Here is a 19,655-nt window from a genome sequence, read left to right as displayed (position 1 = left end):
TCAGGGCAGTGAGCGGGATCTCTAGTTCCCTGCTTCCCAAATCTCTCCGCCCTTCCACTGGCTGTTTGAGGAACGATCCAATTTCCCGACTATCCCGCCCAGCCTCGCAGATGGGAGGGAGACAGGGCAACCTTGTAGCGGGAAGGCATCCTCCAGGCCCAGACGTTCGTCTCGGTCCATTTCAAGGCACCCGAGCCTTTGCCGTATATAACCAAGTACTGGGCCCACGGATTGGCGGATGACAAGGTGGCCTCTCTAGGCTCTTTTTAGTCACAGATCTTCGGCAAATCTGGGTTTGGGGTCGCGATCCCGAGCCTAATTTGGGACTATTTCATGAACTGGAGTTGAGGCTTCGTTTGGACAGGAAAGAAGGGTGGGGCGGGGGTGGAGCGCTTAGGGGCACGGCTCTTGTGAGGATTACGGCGGAGACCGTGGACCGCGGCGGCGCTCGCGGAGGCTGCAGCCATTGCACAGCCGAGCATCCCACATTCAACAGGAGGAACCCGCGGGAGAGGATCCCTAATCCCCCAGCGCCGCAGCCACCGCAGCCCGTGCGCCCCGCGCCCTCGAGCGCCATGGCCAAGGAAGGAGTGGAGAAGGCGGAGGAGACGGAGCAAATGATCGAGAAGGAGGCAGGCAAGGAGCCTGCGGAGGGCGGCGGTGGCGACGGCTCACACCGCCTCGGGGACGCCCAGGAGATGCGCGCGGTGGTGCTGGCCGGCTTCGGGGGTCTCAACAAGCTGCGGCTCTCCAGGAAGACCATGCCAGAGCCTCAGGACGGCGAGCTCAAGATTCGCGTCAAAGCCTGGTCCAGTATCCGCGCCTTTCTCGCTTTCTCTCTTTTTGCGCGCTGGGCGCTGGGGAGGGGGTGGGAAAGCTGCAACTGGGATGCTGCCCGGGTAGAGCCGCCGCGCGCACCCCCTCCGCGCGCTCACCCGGGTCTCAGAGCCTCCCCGGGCCAAAGCTGGGGAGGATTTAGAGGGGTGGCCTCCCCAAGCCAGATCTAGGGGTGACGGGAGGAAAATGTGAGCTCCTGAGCGCGGGGAGAATGCTGGCGCCCAAGCACCCAGGGTCTGGAAGATTGCGCTACGGGAGTTCTCCGTCTGAGAGGGCAACTCAGCTTCTGCTCAGGGGGGTTGATGCTTAACAGAATTAAAAATATATGTATTAAGAACCGCAAGCCCACTGTGTGCCAGCTGCCGTTGGTAGTTTTACATGTGCGATCCTATTTAATACTTCCTAGGACCTCATGAGTCAGGTGCCATCATGATCCCTTTACAGGTAAGAAAGCCGCCGCTCAGAGAGAATGAGTGATTTGCCCAAGATCACTCAGCTGCCACTAAGTGGCTTGGCCGGGAATTTGATACCTGATCTTTTTCTCACCTCTATGCTGTTGTCTGAAGGGCCTGGGACAGGGTGCAGGGCTGGGTCCCGCCTCCTGCATACTTTCTTCCCCGTAGCCTGACGGGAAAAGGAACTAGGAAGCAAGAGGGTCGGTACCTTGCACCCAAGCTTGATGAGGGTGGAGGCCAGGGCTGCAGCGCAACCCCTCTGTTTCTCCGAGAAGGGAAAAAACGCTGATCAGTCTCCCCGGAATTCCTGCTCCCATCTCAGAAGGAGCTCATCTCTCTAAGCTGCCCTCTATTCCCCATTCCCCCTGGGGGAACTTCTCCAGGCCCTCAGGCTCAGCTGAGATTCCCTGGGAGAGTTTAAGCCTCTCTTTGTGCGGGCACTGTAAGATCATTTCCCTGAAGTTCTGGGAAGGGCTTACCCGGCAGAGGCGGACTGGACCCAACACTAGGTTTGTATGTTAAACTTGTAAGGGGAACTTGCTATTATCACGGTGAGACGAGCCTATTCCTTCCCATCTGTTTTTTAGAGCCTCCCAGTACATACTGCTCTCCAAAGCAACAGCCAGCTCACAAGCTCCTAGGTTAGATCAGAAACCCAAGATGTGGACCTGATCTGGAGGCAAGAGAAATGCAAAGGAGCGTCCCCTCCCCTTCACCACCTTGAGAGCAGACGCAGGTTTCATCTGCCAGATTAGAAGGCAGCTAGGGGAGAAGCAGGCGATGATCCCTGCCTTGCTGCTCATATATGCAGCTGGTCAGGTTTGACTCTGAACACTACTCGTGGGCCTCTGGTGAGGAATTCAGGGTAAGGGAAGAGGTTTTTGCAAACAGGGGGATCCTGTACAATGAACTCTTATTGAATCAAGTTGTTTGATCCCAGAAGGAGAGTTTATACCTGCCCTTTCGCAGTTAAATCCCCAAAGACCAGCCCACTCCCCCACCCCACAATGCCTAGTACACTGTTTGGCACACTGCACACCCTAAATAACTTATCGCTGAATGAATGGATTGAGGAAAGAGCTCGAAGGAGGATTGTTGTGTCATTATTTTTCTTTACTTGCTAGTGGAAGAGCTTTTGCTTAGTACAATTAAAACCGTGCATTTAGAACTCTCCTTCCTTAACCACTTCATCAAAAAATATTACCTGCATACACACACGTATACATATATGTGTATATACATATATACAATTATATATACAGTTACATATATATGTGTATGTAATTTATGACCCTTCATCCAAATTGAGGATGGGATTCTAGAATTCTATGTCAGGGTATCTATTCAGAGAGTGAAAATGATAAAACTACTTTTTAAAGGAAAGAGCATCATCTGCAGTACACATAGTTCTGTGTTTTCCAGTCTTATGCTAACTGCATAATTGCTAATAGGAACTGAAGCATTTTGAAATCATAAGTGTCAAGATGAAGGCCAAGACATTGATTTTCAAAGCCAGATGTGCAAGCCTGTTCTTCAGTGGAGCTCAACACACACGCGCGCACACACACACAGAAAATCACTGCACTTCCCCCACCCCAGTTGTTCAGAAAGCCAACCAGGCTGCAGGTACATTTAGGATACAGTATTGCAAACAGCCCAGATTGATTTTCCTTTCACCAAGCTGGAAACAGAGTTAATGGTTTTACAAGGAAGGATTGTAATAGGGTTGTAAAGATGGCCCACTGGGCACCTCCTTCTCCAGTGGGCTGGGATTGGCTAGTCAGACATGCCCATTGATTATAAGTTTTAGCCTTGGGATCCAGGATGACTCATTCTGTGTTTTTATGAATCAGCCGATGGCTTCCTGGATGAAGGCCTCCCTTTTATCTGCTCTCTATTTTTAATAGAAACCTTTTGTCATAATAGGATATGCTTTTGCTTGGAATGAAGCATAGTCCATTTGAACCAGTATTAGTTAGACCTGGAATGACGTTCCAAGTTGGCTATAGATTTTATGAAAATGGAAGAGATGAGGCAGGAAGGAATATCTATTTTATATCATTTACCCTCTTTCATTCATGGGCCAATGGCATGAGTATTTTTCCTGTAGAAGAGAAGAGCAAATTGAGGCTTGGAAACATTGAGTAATTTGCTAAATATATCACACAATAGTAGAGTTAGGATTTGAATCTGCTTCTCCTTAAATTTTTGCTGTTTTCCTTTTATTCCATTTTGTCTCCCTTGGTGGAAAAGCCATAGGACATGTGATTCCCCTCTTAGCATGAAGTCTCACTTTCTTTTCTCCACCGAAGATGTTTCCTTTGCTCTTTTTATGTCTGGCTTAAGAGAATATTCTCTAGCTATTCCCAAAGTAGTATGGCTTTCTCCAGAAAGTAGAGACATTTTGGTCAAATGCAGCTCAAAAAGAACTGTTGCTGGGGTCAAGGTTGGAGTGATAGCAGAGTCTTCTGTCTAAATTATTTTTTTAAATGTCAGTTTTGATGGCAGATCGATTTCACCAATTATTCATGGAATTCTTTATGCAACAAGATGTTTAAGTGATCAGGTGGAAAAAGCATGTGGTCCTTGAAGAAAGATGGACTTGGATATAAGCTTAAGTCTCTTCTCTTCCTATTCATATGCCCTTGGGGAGTGCGTCTCAATGTCTCCAAACTTCCCATACATTATCTGCAAAGTGGGGATGATAAAATGAATCTCATGGTATTGTTGAGAGGATCCAATGCAAGAAAGACACTGGCTGTTGTCAGCATTCAATAAATAGGATTCGTTGTGACTGCTGTTGTTGCCATGTCTAGACCAATGTGATGATATATGCTGCTTGGTGACCTGACAACTTGGAGGCCATTGTTTTAATCATGTATGTAATATAGGCAATATCACGTCACATTTGCTTAGTGATTAAGAGAGCTTCCTAGACATGAGTCCCAGCTCTAATACTTGCTAACTGGACGTCTTAGGTCTGGCTCCTTGAAGCCAGAGCCTGACACAGGTATCCTTTTCCAGGTGGTTTATTGAAAGCGTGCTTTTAGAACTATGGGAACAAGGGAAGCAGGCTAGGGAAGAGGAAGGTGTTAAGCAAGGATGTGGTCTTAGCTGGATCCCACTGCAGAGTCAGTCCCACCTTGAAGCAAGGAACAGACGGAGCCTTGTGTGTCATTGGCTGTGGGCTGCTTCCTAAGTGGGGACATTGAGCCTCTCAAGCAGAAGTGGCTTCTATTTGAGCAAAATTCTCTAGGGAAAGGGATGACTGAGGCTTGAGCAGCCAACACTTCCAGCAGTTTGGGGATGGGCGTGCTGCCCATAGATGGGATCTGGGTGAGGTACAAACCCTGCCTTCTGCTTGGCCTTGGCCATGTTGTTGTTAAGAACATGTTAACAAGCTTCTGTTTCCTGGGCTATAAAACAGAGCATCCATTTCATAATAGCATCCCCCTTCATAGTGTTGTAATGAAGCTTAAATGACATGCCATATACAAAGACCTTTATAAGGATGCCTGGTGCTTAGCAAGTAGTCAAAAAATGATAACCATTATTATCTAAACTTTTACTTTTGGTTGCCATAGATACTTTATATAGTTTATTATTCAAACTGGAACTCTTATATTTTGAGACAGGCATAGCAAGTAGTCAAAAAATGATAACCATTATTATCTAAACTTTTACGTTTCGTTGCTGTAGATACTTATATCATTTATTATTCAAACTGGAACTCTTATATTTTGAGACAGGGTCTGGCTCTGTCACCCAAGCTGAAGTGCAGTGGTGTGATCATGGTTCACTGCCACCTTGATCTCCCTAGCTCAAGTGATCCTCCTGCCTTGGCTTCCTGCGTAGCTGGGACCACAGGCATGTGCCACCGTGCCCAACTAATTTTTTAAAAATTTATTTTTTATAGAGACAGAGTCTCACTGTGTTGCTCAGGCTGGCCTCAAACAAACGGAACCTCTTCTAAAAGCAAAAGGGACACTGTTTATAATTACTCCTACATAGGAGAAGCAACAATCATAAACTGGAACTGTCTTAAGCAAACCGAGGTGTATGGTTCTCCCCTAACTGATACGAGTCAGAACTGTGCCTTTGCTGCTATCAGTCTTGTCACAGTTGAATGTCTCTGAGACACGGGCTGCTAGGATTTTAGGCTGGCAGAGGGTCTCCACGTTGGGCTGCAGGAATGTATTTAAGTGGCCATTAACAAACCTTGTCTGGTTTGTGGCTCTAATTGGCTTGCAGTAGAAGGGCACTAATGGATTAGGGACATTTATCTTCCCAGAGTGATTTACAGCAAGAGGCTACATGAAACTGCTGGAAAGAGACCAATTGGATGAAAAATGGTTCCAGCCAGTCATGGTTCCATTGGCTGATCTGAAAATGGGCTGAGGGCAGGCCACATCAGAAGAAAGCTACCAGATTGGTGGGATTCTAATATGTCATGAGGGTATAGTAAATTGGAGATGGGGGAAGGAACAAACATATATTGACCAGTTGTTATGAGGCAGGAACTGAGTTGCCTGCGATATACTCTGTTTCATTTCATCCTAACGACAACTCAACAAAATCAGTATCGTCATCTCCAATTAAAGATGAGGAAACTGACATTCACAGACACATCAGGATCACAGACTGCTACGTGGAAGAGCCATGTGAAAACACAAGTGTGCCTAAAACCCGTATGGCTCTTTACATTTTGGAGAATCAGAGAGACACAGTGATAAAGACATAAAAGAGAAAGAGACAGAGAGAGACAGACAGAGAATCAAAGAGACACAGTGACAAAGACATAAAAGAAAAAGAGACAGAGAGAGACACACACAAATCATGAGAGACCAAGAGACACAGAGAGGCAGACAGGCACAGAGACAGGAATATACAGAGAAAGAACCATGAATGTATTTGACTGATTTGAAGTACAACTGCTAAGACTCAAAATTGCACAGTAGTATCCTGCCTCCCACTCCAAAACAGCCATTATGTTTCTGTACTACATCCATTTTGTCTACACTTGTGAGATATAGTATGTGGGATGCTTTGGGGGATCCATCTAGATGGAGTTACTATGACTGTTGACCCAGAACACCCATGCTGATTAAACACAATCACAATCACCACTCCTTGAACCACTCAAAATATCGGAGTTCCTCCCTCTGCCTCCTTTACATTGATCAGGCCATTGCTACACTGGCAAACTGAGTATACGTTATCCCCAAACAACCGAGTATTAAACTGTCACTAGTAAGGTTGATGCAATGAAACGTGGCCAACATGATATTCCCTGTGTTTATTCAAATAAACAAGTGGCTTCCATGAGGTTAAGTGACACAGATGTTTGTAAAACTAAGAAATTGCTCAGAGGGTTTCTAATGCCAAGTCAGGAGCCACTCCGACATGGAGATTGAAATAATGTGTTCTGAATCACTCTGTATTGGATGGAAGCGTCAGGATTTGACAGTAAAGGATGACTCCATGCTGAGTCATATTTAAATGTCATTTGATGATGACAACATGGAAGTGCTAGCTCAGGGGTCATTTTTATTTAATGAAATTTGCATTCTCTCATCAACTGAGTCCTTGCTGATGATGACTGGGGGTGGTGACAATATCCGCTCTTTATCTAATAATGAAATGGACTTCTTGCTTTTCTGGCGATTTGAAGATGAAAGGAAACCTAGAATCAGTGATTCTTCTAGCTCATGAGAACAAAGAAATATGTTTTGACCCCATCATTTGAACCCACTGTTTATACTTAGCCATCTTGCCCCCTGAGAATATTATGATCTCACTATCAATAGAGAAGCCTTTGTCTTTTCTGTTTTATGTCCCCTCTCCCTCAATCTGTATCTTCACATATTCCTGTCTTACAATTTTTCCATTCTGCTGCTAAAAAAATAATAGCCACCAAAGAATAACCTCACTAACAGAAGCAATAATTGGTAGAATATACAGTGGAGTGGGAAAAAGATTGAGAAACTGAGATTTGTTATAATAATATTTTACATGAAATAGGATTCATCCAAGTAGAAATAATTTCAGAAAATAAAAGTGAAGTAAATGGCAAATAGCTTAACAGCTTATTAACAGCTTAACAACAAATAGCTAAAGTGTGCCATTTAGAACGTTTTAATTTGCTAAAAATCAACACTGTTGTCATAATTCTGATGACTTGTTTGTGGTAGGTATTTCCTCAGGATTAAACCTTTTGAGGGGTTGAAAGTATGGAATTAAAAATAACCTGGGATCAAAAGGAAGAGCCTGAAGGAAGAGTAGGAACGAAGGTGGATGGGTCCACTCAGAAAAGATTTATTTATTTCATCTAGTTGGTCAACTAGCATTGGTAGGGACTCAGTGCAGATGGGGAGGAAGCTGCTTATTCTTTGGAAAGTGCTGGGGCTCTGGTTTCAGGCAGACATGGGTTAAAATTTTGCTTTGCCCTTTATTAACCATTTGTGTTTGAGCAAATCGCTTAGCTCCCTTCCCCCCCCCCCACCTTTTTTTTTGAGACAGAGTTTTGCCCTGTCGCCGAGGCTGGAATGCAGTGGTGCAGTTTCAGCTCACCGCAACCTCTGCCTACCGAGTTCAAGAGATTGTCCTGCCTCAGCCTCCCAAGTAGCTGGGATTACAGGCACCTGCCACCACGCCCAGCTAATTTTTATATTTTTAGTAGAGGCAGGGTTTCACCATGTTGGCCAGGCTGGTCTCGAATTCCTGACCTCAGGTAATCTGCCCACCTCAGCCTCCCAAAGTGCTGGGATTACAGGCATGAGGCTCCACACCCGGCCAGTTGCTTAGCTCTCTAAGTGTTATTTGCTTTACTTATAAAATGGAGATACAACCTTATAGAACATCCGACGTATACTGGATTTCTATGAACAGCAGCCAGATCTCAACTGTACAGGGACTAGTGAGAAACCAATGGCAGGTGGCTGATGATGGGCAAAGGGAATGGCGACTGATCATTGCACCCACCCTACCATCTATCTGCAGCATCTTTGCAGTGACAAAGCCTACTATGTACCTCAGCTTTTCATCTGATCCTCACCACCCCATGGGGTAGGTGTCACCAAAATTATCATCCATGTTTTCTAGGAGAGGAAGCTGGGACTCAGGGATGGAATGGAAATAGTGAGAAGCTACAATCGATTTGGGTTCAGATCCTAACTCTACCTCACTGTGGCTGTGTGATCTTAAGCAAATAGCACTTTCAACTTGTCTACTTCCTCACTTTGTTAATGACACGCACTTTTACGTATTGTTACAAAGACTAGTTGAGTGTCTGTAGAAGTCTTGATGGTGGCTTGCACATGGTGGGTACTCAATAAATGTTGTGTTTCTTCCTAAATGACTTGGGCTTTTACATACAGAACTGGGACATGAATTGCCATCTCCTGGTTTCTTGCCTAGTGATTCTCACACTAAACTACATTGCCAGCAGGGAGTAGGATGCTGGCTTTTCCATAAAATGGAATGAAATCATGTCTTTTGCAGCAACATAGATGGAGATGAAGGCTGTTATCCCAAGAGAAATAACTCAGAAACAGAAAGTCCAACCTGGCACCTTCTCACTTAGAAGTGGGTACCCATGGACATGGTACACACTGAGTAGAATAATAGACATTGGAGGCTCTAAAAGGTGTGAGGGTGGGAGGAAGATGAGGGTTGAAAATTGCCTAATGGTACAGTGGTCACTACTGGTGCAGTGGGTGCACTAAAGGCCCGGATTTGACCATTACACAGTATATCCACGCAACAAAACTGCACTTGTACCCCTTAAATCTATTTTGATTTTGAGATGGAGTCTTGCTCTGTCACCCAGGCTGGAGAACAATGGCACCATCTCACCTCACTGCAACCTGCACCTCCCAGGTTCAGGTGATTCTCCTGCTTCAGCCTCCTGAGTAGCTGGGATTACAGGCATGCACCACCCGGCTACTTTTTGTATTTTTAGCAGTGACAGATTTCACCATGTTGGCCAGGTTGGTCTCAAACTCTTGACCTCAGATGATCCGCCGGCTTCAGCCTCCCATAGTGTTGGGATTACAGGTTTAAGCCACTACGCCCAGCAATTTTTCTTTTTCCTCTTTCTTTCTTTCTTTCTTTCTTTCTTTCTTTCTTTCTTTCTTTCTTTCTTTCTTTCTTTCTTTCTCTCTCTCTCTCTCTCTCTCTCTCTCTCTTTCTTTCTTTCTTTCTTTTTTTTTCGATGCTAGCTTTCAAAGCCACCCAGCTTCCAGGCTTGGGAATAGATTTGGACTGATCTATTGCTGCCCTCCCACCAGCCCCCTGCATCCCTACCCATGGGTTGCTGCAGGGATTTCTTTGCTAGCTGGATGTATATAGACAATCCAGCCTCTGGAGCTTGGTTCACTCTCATTCAAAGGAGTCAAATCCCACACTTCGGACCCATCACTGACACTCAACACTGACAGCAGAGCTCACCCAGGCATGAAGAAAGAGTACCCCAATGACCCCCAAGCTCCTGGGACTTTCTCTTCCTAAGAGAGAGCCTTTTGGACATCTTGGCATTTGTCACAGAAGAAAAAGTGTAATTAGAAGGAAGAAGAGACTCTTCACAGGAAAGGGCGGCAAGCATGTAATCTCAAATTAGTTTGATTCCTCTGTGTGTGATCTCATACAGAACATCGGTTGGAGGCATGGTATGAAAATGAGGGAGTTTTATGTCTGAAGGCCCAGGAGACAAAACAGATGTTCCAGTGAAAGAAGCAGTTTTATCTTTGAACGTCATATTTTCTTGATGAGAACATGCAGTCAGCGTCTGTCCTCAGTCTCCTGTCAATGACCCTGATGCCTCGTCCCCAGAATTTTCCTGGAGCCAGGGATATGCTAAACAATGCCTCACCAAACAGAACCCGAAGTCAAAGCATTGGGTCCTCTCAATCCTGACTTCTCTAAATAACTGTGGTTCCCAGAGCCTAATGCAGGATAATTATCTTCCGAGCAAGGGATGACAATGATTCCTTTCTTAACCTGGCACTGGCCATACACCCAAGCCAGATGAGAGGCAGTATGCTTCTTGGTTATAAAATAGTTAATGTGTGAATTAAAACAAACCTGGACTCAAATCCTGGCTCTAACCATTTTAGCAACTTGTATAACGTTGGAAAAATGATTTAGTCTTTTGAAACCTCAGTGTGCTCATCTGTAATACGGATATGATAATAGCATGTACGGGGTAAAAGTTTTTGTGTGGGGATAGAAAAAAACAATGCAGCTAAAGTGCCTAGCAAGGATGTTGATACATTTCATATTTGTTGAATGAATGAATAAATGAAGTGTGTGTGTCGTATAAGATGTGTTTAATAGATATTAATGGTGGGGAGGAGGTACAAAGAAATAGGACATTAAAAAGTCCCTCCATGCTTCATAAAGTTTTCTGAATAGAGTCCCTCATTCAGACTCCACCTGTATCCCCCAAAGAGTACAAAGCCCTGACATCAAAAGTAGCTCAAGCAGGATGTGCCACTGTGTCATGACATATACAAGAAGATCAAGATTAATTCCTGAAGGGACAAGAGAGGAAATGGAATCAAAATATAGTGTGCTCCTACTGTGTGCTAGAAACTGGACCAAGCTTAGAGATCTTCAGAGGGCAGGAAGGCCACTCCCTTCCTCCCTCCCCTCTCTCTTTATTCCAGCCCTGCTGGCCATCACGATGAATTTGTTCCTGGGTTTCTAGACTTTCTCCTCTCCTTCCCCTTCTTTTATCCTCTCTCCTCATAAGTTAGCTTCATGTGCTCCTTCTGCAATGAGCTCCCTTCCCGAGGCTGGTAAAGGTGGTGGCCTTTAGCTGCAGCTGCCATGTAAAAATTTAGCAAGCCCCAGTGCAAAGAGAACTTTTTTCTCTCCCAGGTTTCATGTATTAAGGAAGGAATTTGATTGGTCCTTTGCAAATCACATACCAGGCCCTGGAGATTTCTATCCCTCTCTTCCTCTCCCGGTCCTGCTCCTCCTCTCCTTGTCTCTCTCTCCCTCTTCTCTCCCTCTCTTTCTCTGTCTCTCTCCCTCCCTTCTTTTCCCTCCCTCTGTCTTTCCCCCTTTCTCCCTTTCACTTTCTCCATCTCTTCCCCTCTCCACTGTCTCCCTCTCTCTCCTCTTTTTCTCTCTGGCTTAAGAAAATGAGGAGCTGTGATTGACCACACCTGTGCCTCATGCTGTCTTACCTTGGTCTAAAAGAATGTGAGCATCATGGCTGACAACCCCGCTGGAATACATGGGGTGTGTGTGTGTGTGTGTGTGTGTGTGTGTGTGTGTGTGTGTTGGGGCAAAAGGAGAGGGTAAATACTCCAAAAGGATTGGAGAGCAATTACCAGAAGGTGGGGGATAAGAAGCACATGGGACTTATTTAAATGGTAGCCATCATGGGTGGATGTGAGACTCTTCATCCCGTAAAAAGTGAAGAATCCGAGGAGAACTGGAGAAGTCAGGTCCATGCCCTCTCCTGTGATTGTACCTTTCTCAGCACAGTTATTAAGTCACATTAAATAACACATATTTTCAACTTTGAGACCCATCGTGTTGTAAATCTTTTTGGTAACCTTGGAAATCTAAGAATATTCTCTGTGATCAGTTAACTGTTGAATGCCAAGCATGGTGCTTGCTTCACAGTAGGCACTCAATAAGCCTGGAGAATGAGTAAATATATTACTGACTTTCTAGCAAACATGACCTTCCTAATACAAACAGTGGTCATTTCTGGTGAGTGGGGCTCAAGCTTCCCTTCTTCATCTCAGCTTTCTACAACAAGAATCTAAATCTCTCCTGAGGCCTCTCACATGCAGATCTCTGAGTGAGAACCTGGAAGAATATCAAAGGAACTATGTTTTCAGGAGTTTTACTTCTCCTTAACACAGTCTGTTCTCTTGGAAGCGAAATGCACTTTTTGTGCTAATAACTACTTTCTCTAGCCTGGGAAATGTGGGTCTCTGACTTCTCAAGATGCTCTGTAATTTTCTCCTTGTTGACATCTGGCTCCATCGAGTGCCGCAGACCAAAGCTCTTAGAGAGAACCTACCATGCAGCCCCAATGACTGTTATTCCATGAGCAATCACTCAAGCATCCCTGCAATACATGAGATTATCATGTATGCCTGGGAACTCTAAGGCTGACCAACCTAGATGTTAAAATCATAAAACCGTATTTCTACGATTCTGTCCCTACCCTCCGTAGGTATCAGGCCCCCCAAACTGCACCTTTCAATACCCACAGAGAGTTTCAAGGGTTGCCTAAGAGGTATTGCGTAGGAGCTCAGAAACACAGTTCTCCTGGTTCCCCAAATGATCCTGAACCTTTCCTATGGTCTTGTTCTTTTCCCACTGCCATACACTAAAGCTACCCAGAATATGTCCCCATTTTCTCCCTGTTCCAGATAGAAATTCAGGCTCCCTGCTTGGGCTGTGGCACATTTTCCCCCCAATGCAGGTTACAAAGCAGCATATGCTACTTTGTATATTTAATGCCCCCACTGTTTGGAGTTAATAGGAAAGATACATTAATTATATTTCACTATTATCATAATAGCCTTTTTTTTCCCAGAGTCTCACTCTGTTGCCCAGGCTAGAGCGCAGTGGCCCGATCTCGGTTCACTGCAACCTCCGCCTGCCGGGTTCAAGCGATTCTTCTGCCTCAGCTTCCCGAGTAGCTGGGATTACAGGCATGTGCCACCACACCTGGCTAATTTTTGTATTTTTAGTAGAGATGGGATTTTGCCATATTGTCCAGGCTGGTTTTGAACTCCTGACCTCAGGTGATCTGCCTGCCTTGACCTCCCAAATTGCTGGGATTACAGGTGTGAACCACTGCCCCTGGCCCCATAATACCCTTTATTGGGTACTTTTCATGTACCAGAAGCTCTATACTGTGTTTTATACTGTGTTTTATGGTGATCTCTGTGACACCAAGCATCGTACCCATAAAGAAGCAGGATCCAGAAGGTGAAGGAACTCGCTAACCATCACACAGACAAGCCACAGAAAAACTTGGCGTCCAATCATGGTTTGTCCCTCTCCAGGGCCCACACCTTTCCCACTGCTTGCCCTTACCTTTCGGTGTTCTGTCGTAGATACGAGTCCCTGGAGCCGAAAAGGACCATGAATGGTGGGAAATAACCACACGCAAAATCCTGCTTACCATTATGCGGTTCTAGCCGGCTTCATCCAGGCCTGTACTCTCCAACTCACTTTTCCCTTAGGATTAGGTTTGTTATTGCTCCCAGAATACATAGCTGCTCTTCATGCAAATGGACACATTGTGGGGCAGCCCCACTGGACCAGATAGTCTGAGCCCTATGATTCAAGGGAGCCCTGATGAGACTTTCAAACTGCACTCTCTGTACTCCTGCCCCTCCTCCCAACACAGGCACACTTGTATCTCTGAGTGGACTGTCCATCAAAGTACACACTTTCATTAAAAAAAAAAAAAAAAAATAGCATCCCTCATCTAGGATCAGAAAGAAATGCTTTTCATTTATGTATGCGACACCTACTTCAATCAGCTAATGGGGAGCTATTAAACCTACCATACCTGTGATTGATCTGAATGATTTTCTAATTGGTTTCCCTTTATCCGCTCAGTTAAACTCACTAAAATTGTTCCGACTGGGGACCTCATAATAAACTCTGACTCAACGTTTTGCAGCTGGAATCGAGGATGCATGATGCAGCCATCGATGCGCCCACCTTCCTGAAACAGTCCTTTCAGATTTGGAGGCCTTCTCTGTCTGACCCCGGAGGAGAGACAGACAGTCCATGTCTCCGGGACTACTACTTCATAGGAAATGAATGGCAAAGGGAATTTTCACCCTCCCACCGCTTTGAGCCTCAGCATCTCTGTCCTCAGCCAGCAGCACATGTGGGATACTCCACATCTTCCTTTTGCATTTTTAGCAGGCTTCTTTCCTAGTCATCTTTTTTCCATTTGTGTCCTTAAGATAGTTGGGCCTGTTTGCTCTTCAATGGAGACCCAGCTTCCAAAATAATTGAAAAGCACTGTCAAAGTCTTGAGTCCCTTAGAAAACACTAAAGTTGCCTGGGCACGGTGGCGCATGCCTGTAATCCCAGCACTTTTGGAGGACGGTGGAGCGTGAGGTCAGGAGTTCAAGACCAGCCTGGCCAAGATGGTAAAATCCTGTCTCTACTAAAAATACAAAAATTAGCCGGGCATGGTGGCAGGCGCCTGTAATCCCAGCTACTCGGGAGGCTGAGGCGGGGAATTGTTTGAACCCGGGAGGCAAAGATGGCAGTGAGCCAAGATCGTGCCACTGCACTCCAGTCTGGGCAACAGAGTGAGACCCCACCTCAAAAAAAAGAAAACACACACACACACTAAAGTTGCATCCATGCATGGCACGGACAAGACTTCTCAAACATTTTCTTTTCCTGTGTACATCCCACAAGTGCCGCTGCTCCCTCCAAACTCTCCTCTGCTCTCTTCAAACTCTTCCAGATTTTGAAACCTTGCTCTTGCTATTTCTTGGCAATCTTTATTCACCTTTCATATCTAGTCTTTCATCTTCCAGGAGTAAATTCTTGCTTTTTTTTGAAGCGCATCAATCAAGCAAGTCTTTGATCTTCTCAGTTTCCTTCTCACCATCACAGCAGTGGATGCCGCAGGGCCGCCAGCCAAGCATGGCTAAGAGATTATTTTTTTTTTTTTTTTTTTTTGAGATGGAGTCTCGCTCTGTCGCCCAGGCTGGAGTGCAGTGGCCGGATCTCAGCTCACTGCAAGCTCCGCCCCCCAGGTTTATGCCATTCTCCTGCCTCAGCCTCCCGAGTAGCTGGGACTACAGGTGCCCGCCACCTCGCCCGGCTAGTTTTTTGTATTTTAGTAGAGACGGGGTTTCACCGTGTTAGCCAGGATGGTCTCGATCTCCTGACCTCGTGATCCGCCCGTCTCAGCCTCCCAAAGTGCTGGGATTACAGGCTTGAGCCACCGCGCCTGGCCGAGATTATTTCTTTTGCAAAAAGAAAGAAGAGAGCTCAAATCATTTGTAGGTATTTTCCTACTTACACCTTCCGTGGAGAAATTATTGTTTGCCAGCCTTTAATGTGCCCTGTGCTAAGCACTGAACATTGAAAGGTGGATTTTAAGACAAGCCCTGTGCCCTAAAGTTGCTCAAAGTCTATAGGGAAGATAATAGGGTAGAGATGCTGCTCCTGTCTCCTCCTTAGGATCCATTAGACTTAAATATTACTTAACCAAAAGTTCAGTTCCTTAGTCACACTAGTTACATTACCACACTAGTCACACTACCACATGGCCAAGTGGCAACCATATTGGAGAGCAGCAGACACAGAACATTTCCATAATTCCAGAGCATTCTCTTGGACGTGTCTGTTCAAGTCTTCATCTCCTTTTTGTTCCTATTGAAACAACCATTTTACTAGACATTTTTTTTTTTTTTTTTTTGAGATGGAGCCTCGCTCATGCCGCTGGAAGCCAGCACAGTCCGAGATGGAGTCTCGCTCTGTCGCCCAGGCTAGAGTGCAGTGGCGTGATCTCGGCTCACTGTTAGCTCTGCTTCCTGGGTTCACACCATTCTCCTGCCTCAGCTTCCCAAGCAGCTGGGACTACAGGTGCCCGCCCCCATGCCTGGCTAAATTTTTGTATTTTTAGTAGAGACGGGGTTTCACCATGTTAGCCAGGATGGGCTTAATCTCCTGACCTCATGATCTGCCTGCTTCGGCCTCCCGAAGTGCTGGGATTACAGGCATGAGCCACCGCGCCCGGCTAGACATTCTTTTTATCAGCAGCAATGTCTTAGGAAATAGCTGTCATGTTGTAGCGAAAATGGACTATTTCTCCATGGGGACCCAGTCCATCTTTGGCTCCGAGGAGAAATCAAGCCATCACCACTCTTATCTTCTCCCCTCCGTGGAGAGATGAGATGGGGCTAGAGAGGCTGAGAGAACAGGAGCAAGGGGCACACCCATTCAGTGATACTTTCTTTGAGAAGAACCTGATCCCAGTCACGTGATTTAAGAACTACCCTCTCTGCACTTGCTGTGACTCTTGTACAGCTTCCTCTTATGGAACTATCATGCTATATAGTCATTCCTTTGTTGATCTCTGAGTCCTGGAAAGCAGAGATGTCATTGTCACTGTTGTGACATTAGTGCCTAGCCAAGCCCCAAAACACAGAGGGGTCTGTTGAATTTAAATTGAAGGACATGGCCGGGTGCGGTGGCTCAAACCTGTAATCCCAGCACTTTGGGAGGCCGAGACGGGCAGATCACGAGGTCAGGAGATCGAGACCATCCTGGCCAACACGGTGAAACCTCATCTCTACTAAAAATACAAAAAAAACTAGCCGGGCGAGGTGGCGGGCGCCTGTAGTCCCAGTTACTCCGGAGGCTGAGGCAGGAGAATGGCGTAAAACCCGGGAGGCGGAGCTTGCAGTGAGCTGAGATGCGGCCACTGCACTCCAGCCCAGGCGACAGAGCGAGACTCCGTCTCAAAAAGTAAAATAAAATAAAAAATAAATTGAAGGACATTAAATGTTCTGTGCAACCAGTCACTGCCGAGCACCTGTTTGAAGTCAATGCCTTGGTGAACATCAAACGTGGAGCATAAAGATGTTAACCTTTCCAGGGACCTTAGGAATAGATACCTCCTGCTGTGTCCTGAGGAGGTGCTGAGAGTAAATAAGTCCAGGTCTCAAAGTCAAAAGAGTTAGTCTCAGCATCCAGGAGTGCTTGTTTTGGATACTTTCAGACCCGGCTTTTCTGTTTCTACTGAAAACTGGCTCTAGACATTTAGATTCTCAATGTGTCTCCTTGGCCGTTTTGTTCTATGTTGGAAATACTACTGAGGTGGGTTTTGAATACCAATTTGGACATATGATCTGAATGTATTTCTTTTCTCAGACACGGAAGAAACAAAGAACTCGTACAACTGTATCCCCAAGCTATGTTACCCTCATCGTCACTGCCAAGTCACTTCCTTCCTCCTGTCTGTCCTTATTTCAGCCATGCTGGCCGTCGTGATGAGTTTGTCCCTGGGACTCTGGCCTTTCCCCTCTTCTGTCCCTTCCATCTTTTATCCTCTCTATCCTCATGAGTTAGCATCTTGTGCTCCTGCTACAATGAGCTTCCTTCTTGAGGCTGGAAAAGGTGGTGGTCTTCAGCTCCAGCAGCAGTGTACAAATTTAGCAAGTCCTAGTGCAAAGAGAACTTTTTTCTCCCAGCATACGTTATGGAGAAAGGGATCTCAGTGGGGCAACAACAGCACTACTAATGTAAAGTGGTAGATTATGAATAAAATCAGATGGGTCGGAAAACTCCGTATGTCTCCCATGGCTGCAGTGGCTTGTTTATCTTAAAATAGTGGTTAGGGAGGGTGGACAGGGTTATGTGGAACTGGTCACCAAGAGGACTGGTGTCAAAAGCCATGGGCCAGCAGTGTGGGAGGGGAGTCTGAGCATCCCAGCGTACCTTTTCCAGCCTCTGTTGAACACAGGTGGATTCTTCAGGGGACTCCTAAGACCTCTCCGAGACAATTCTGGCTATTCTCAAATTAGAGCTGCCACCTGAGATTTGCATAAACAGTGTCCTTGCTTTGGTCACTGTGAGCTTTTTCTTCCCCAGCAAATTTGTGTCAGTCTGTTCTCACAGTCTTGAGATAACAAAACCGGCACTTGAGCAAATCAAAAAAGAAAAAAGAAGATTTATGCCCAAGATCTTCTGAGATCAATGCCTATTTTCTTAGGCATTTTCAAGTTTTTAATTGAGATTAAGAAACAAAAACAAAAGCTTCAGTTCTGGGGCAATGAGAAAATGAATCAAACATCTGCTTCTTTGACCCCGCATGGATTGGGAGTTAAGTGCTTCGATGAACATATTATCAGCAAGACGAGAGCAGAATAAGCAAAGAGAGCACCTTCCCTTGCTGCACCTGCTTGGCACAAAGCCTCGCTTGAGGTCCACTTGGCGCTGCCTAGAGCTGGCAAAGGCTGCCACAAATGCAGCGCTGGGTAACGTTCCCATGCAGAGGGCTGGTAAAAGCTTCCTGTTGAGAATTTGATGGTGTTTTATCTAATGCCTGCCTCTCTGCCAGTGTTGTTACCTCTGACTTCCCACAGATACATAGAAAGCCCTGAAGTGTGATTTTTTCATATATTTTCCTCAAGCAGTTTACCAATCCTGCGTGTATTTATCTGCTTGTTCCTTTTTCTGTTATTTTTTCCTTAGTCTCTGCCTTTTTTTTTTTTTTTTTTTTGACAGAGTCTTGCCCTGTTGTCCAGGCTAGAGTGCAATGGAAAGATCTTGGCTCACTGCATCCTCTGCCTCCCAGGTTCAAGCAATTCTCCTGCCTCAGCCTCCTGAGTAGCTGGGATTACAAGCATGAGCCACCACACCTAGCTAATTTTTGTGTTTTCAGTAGAGTCGAAACTTCAAGTTGGACAGGCTGGTCTCGAACTCCTGACCTCAGGTGATTTGGCCGCCTCAGCCTCCCAAAGTGCTGGGATTACAGGTGTGAGTCACCGCGCCCAGCCTCTGCCCCCTTTTGAAATTCCTTCATCTCTATCTTTTCTTTTCTTTTTTTTTTTTTTTTTTTTTTTTTTTTGAGGCAGAGTCTTGCTCTGTCGCCCAGGCTAGAGTGCAGTGGCACGATCTCGGCTCACTGCAAGCTCTGCCTCCTGGGTTCACACCATTCTCCTGCCTCAGCCTCCTGAGTAGCTAGAACTACAGGCGCCCACCACCATGCTTGGCTAATTTTTTGTATTTTTAGTAGAGATGGGGTTTCACCGTGTTAGCCAGGATGGTCTCGATTTCCTGACCTCGTGATCTCCCAAAGTGCTGGGATTACAGGCGTGAGCCACCGTGCCCGGCCTGATCTCTTTATTTTTCTAATCTTCACTTCCTTTTTTTCTATGGAAACAACTGTTTTTATTAAACATTACTTTTATCAGCAGCCATACCTTAGGAAACAGCTGTCATGTCATAGCAAAAATGGACTGTTTCTCCATGGGGACGCTAGTCCTTGTGGCCCCAGGGAGAAATCAAGCTGTGGCCACTCTGTGCTGTCTTCTCCCTTCCATGGGAAGGTGGGGTGGGGCCAGAGAGGGGCTGAGAGAATGGGAGCAAGGGGCATGCCCATTCATAAGGGATGCTTTCTGTGAGAAGCACCTGATCCCAGCAGGTTCTTTCTCCTCCTCTCATTCTTTCAGGTTTTCATTTAAAGATCTTTCTCTTTCCTGCCTTTGCACCATTTGTTATAAGAACCACTAGATCTTTCCTCCTCAGGGACCGCTGTGCAAAGGAGCCTCATAAAAATTCACCATCAATGACAGCTGCTCTGTGATCACAAGGGAATAAACCCTGAAAGGGGAGATCACA

At 45.8% G+C, this 19,655-nt stretch overlaps 1 protein-coding gene across 1 annotated transcript in view; it reads left to right on the top strand.

Annotated features, from left to right (window-relative positions):
- Nucleotides 1–437: 437 nt before the first annotated feature.
- The window catches only part of VAT1L (vesicle amine transport 1 like), a 195,145-nt gene continuing 175,927 nt past the window's right edge, over nucleotides 438–19,655 (top strand). The window contains exon 1 of the mRNA XM_017868657.1: nucleotides 438–808. Within this exon, the coding sequence (XP_017724146.1) occupies nucleotides 576–808 (233 nt within the window). The 5' untranslated portion in view covers nucleotides 438–575. The remainder of the gene's footprint in view (nucleotides 809–19,655) is intronic.

The sequence above is a fragment of the Rhinopithecus bieti genome, unplaced genomic scaffold (assembly GCF_001698545.2).
Source record: "Rhinopithecus bieti isolate Rb0 unplaced genomic scaffold, ASM169854v2 scaffold_2574, whole genome shotgun sequence".
In the NCBI taxonomy this organism is placed as follows: Eukaryota; Metazoa; Chordata; class Mammalia; order Primates; family Cercopithecidae; genus Rhinopithecus; species Rhinopithecus bieti.
Note: the sequence above shows the minus strand (reverse complement) of the source record. Positions and strands in the feature narration are given on the sequence as shown.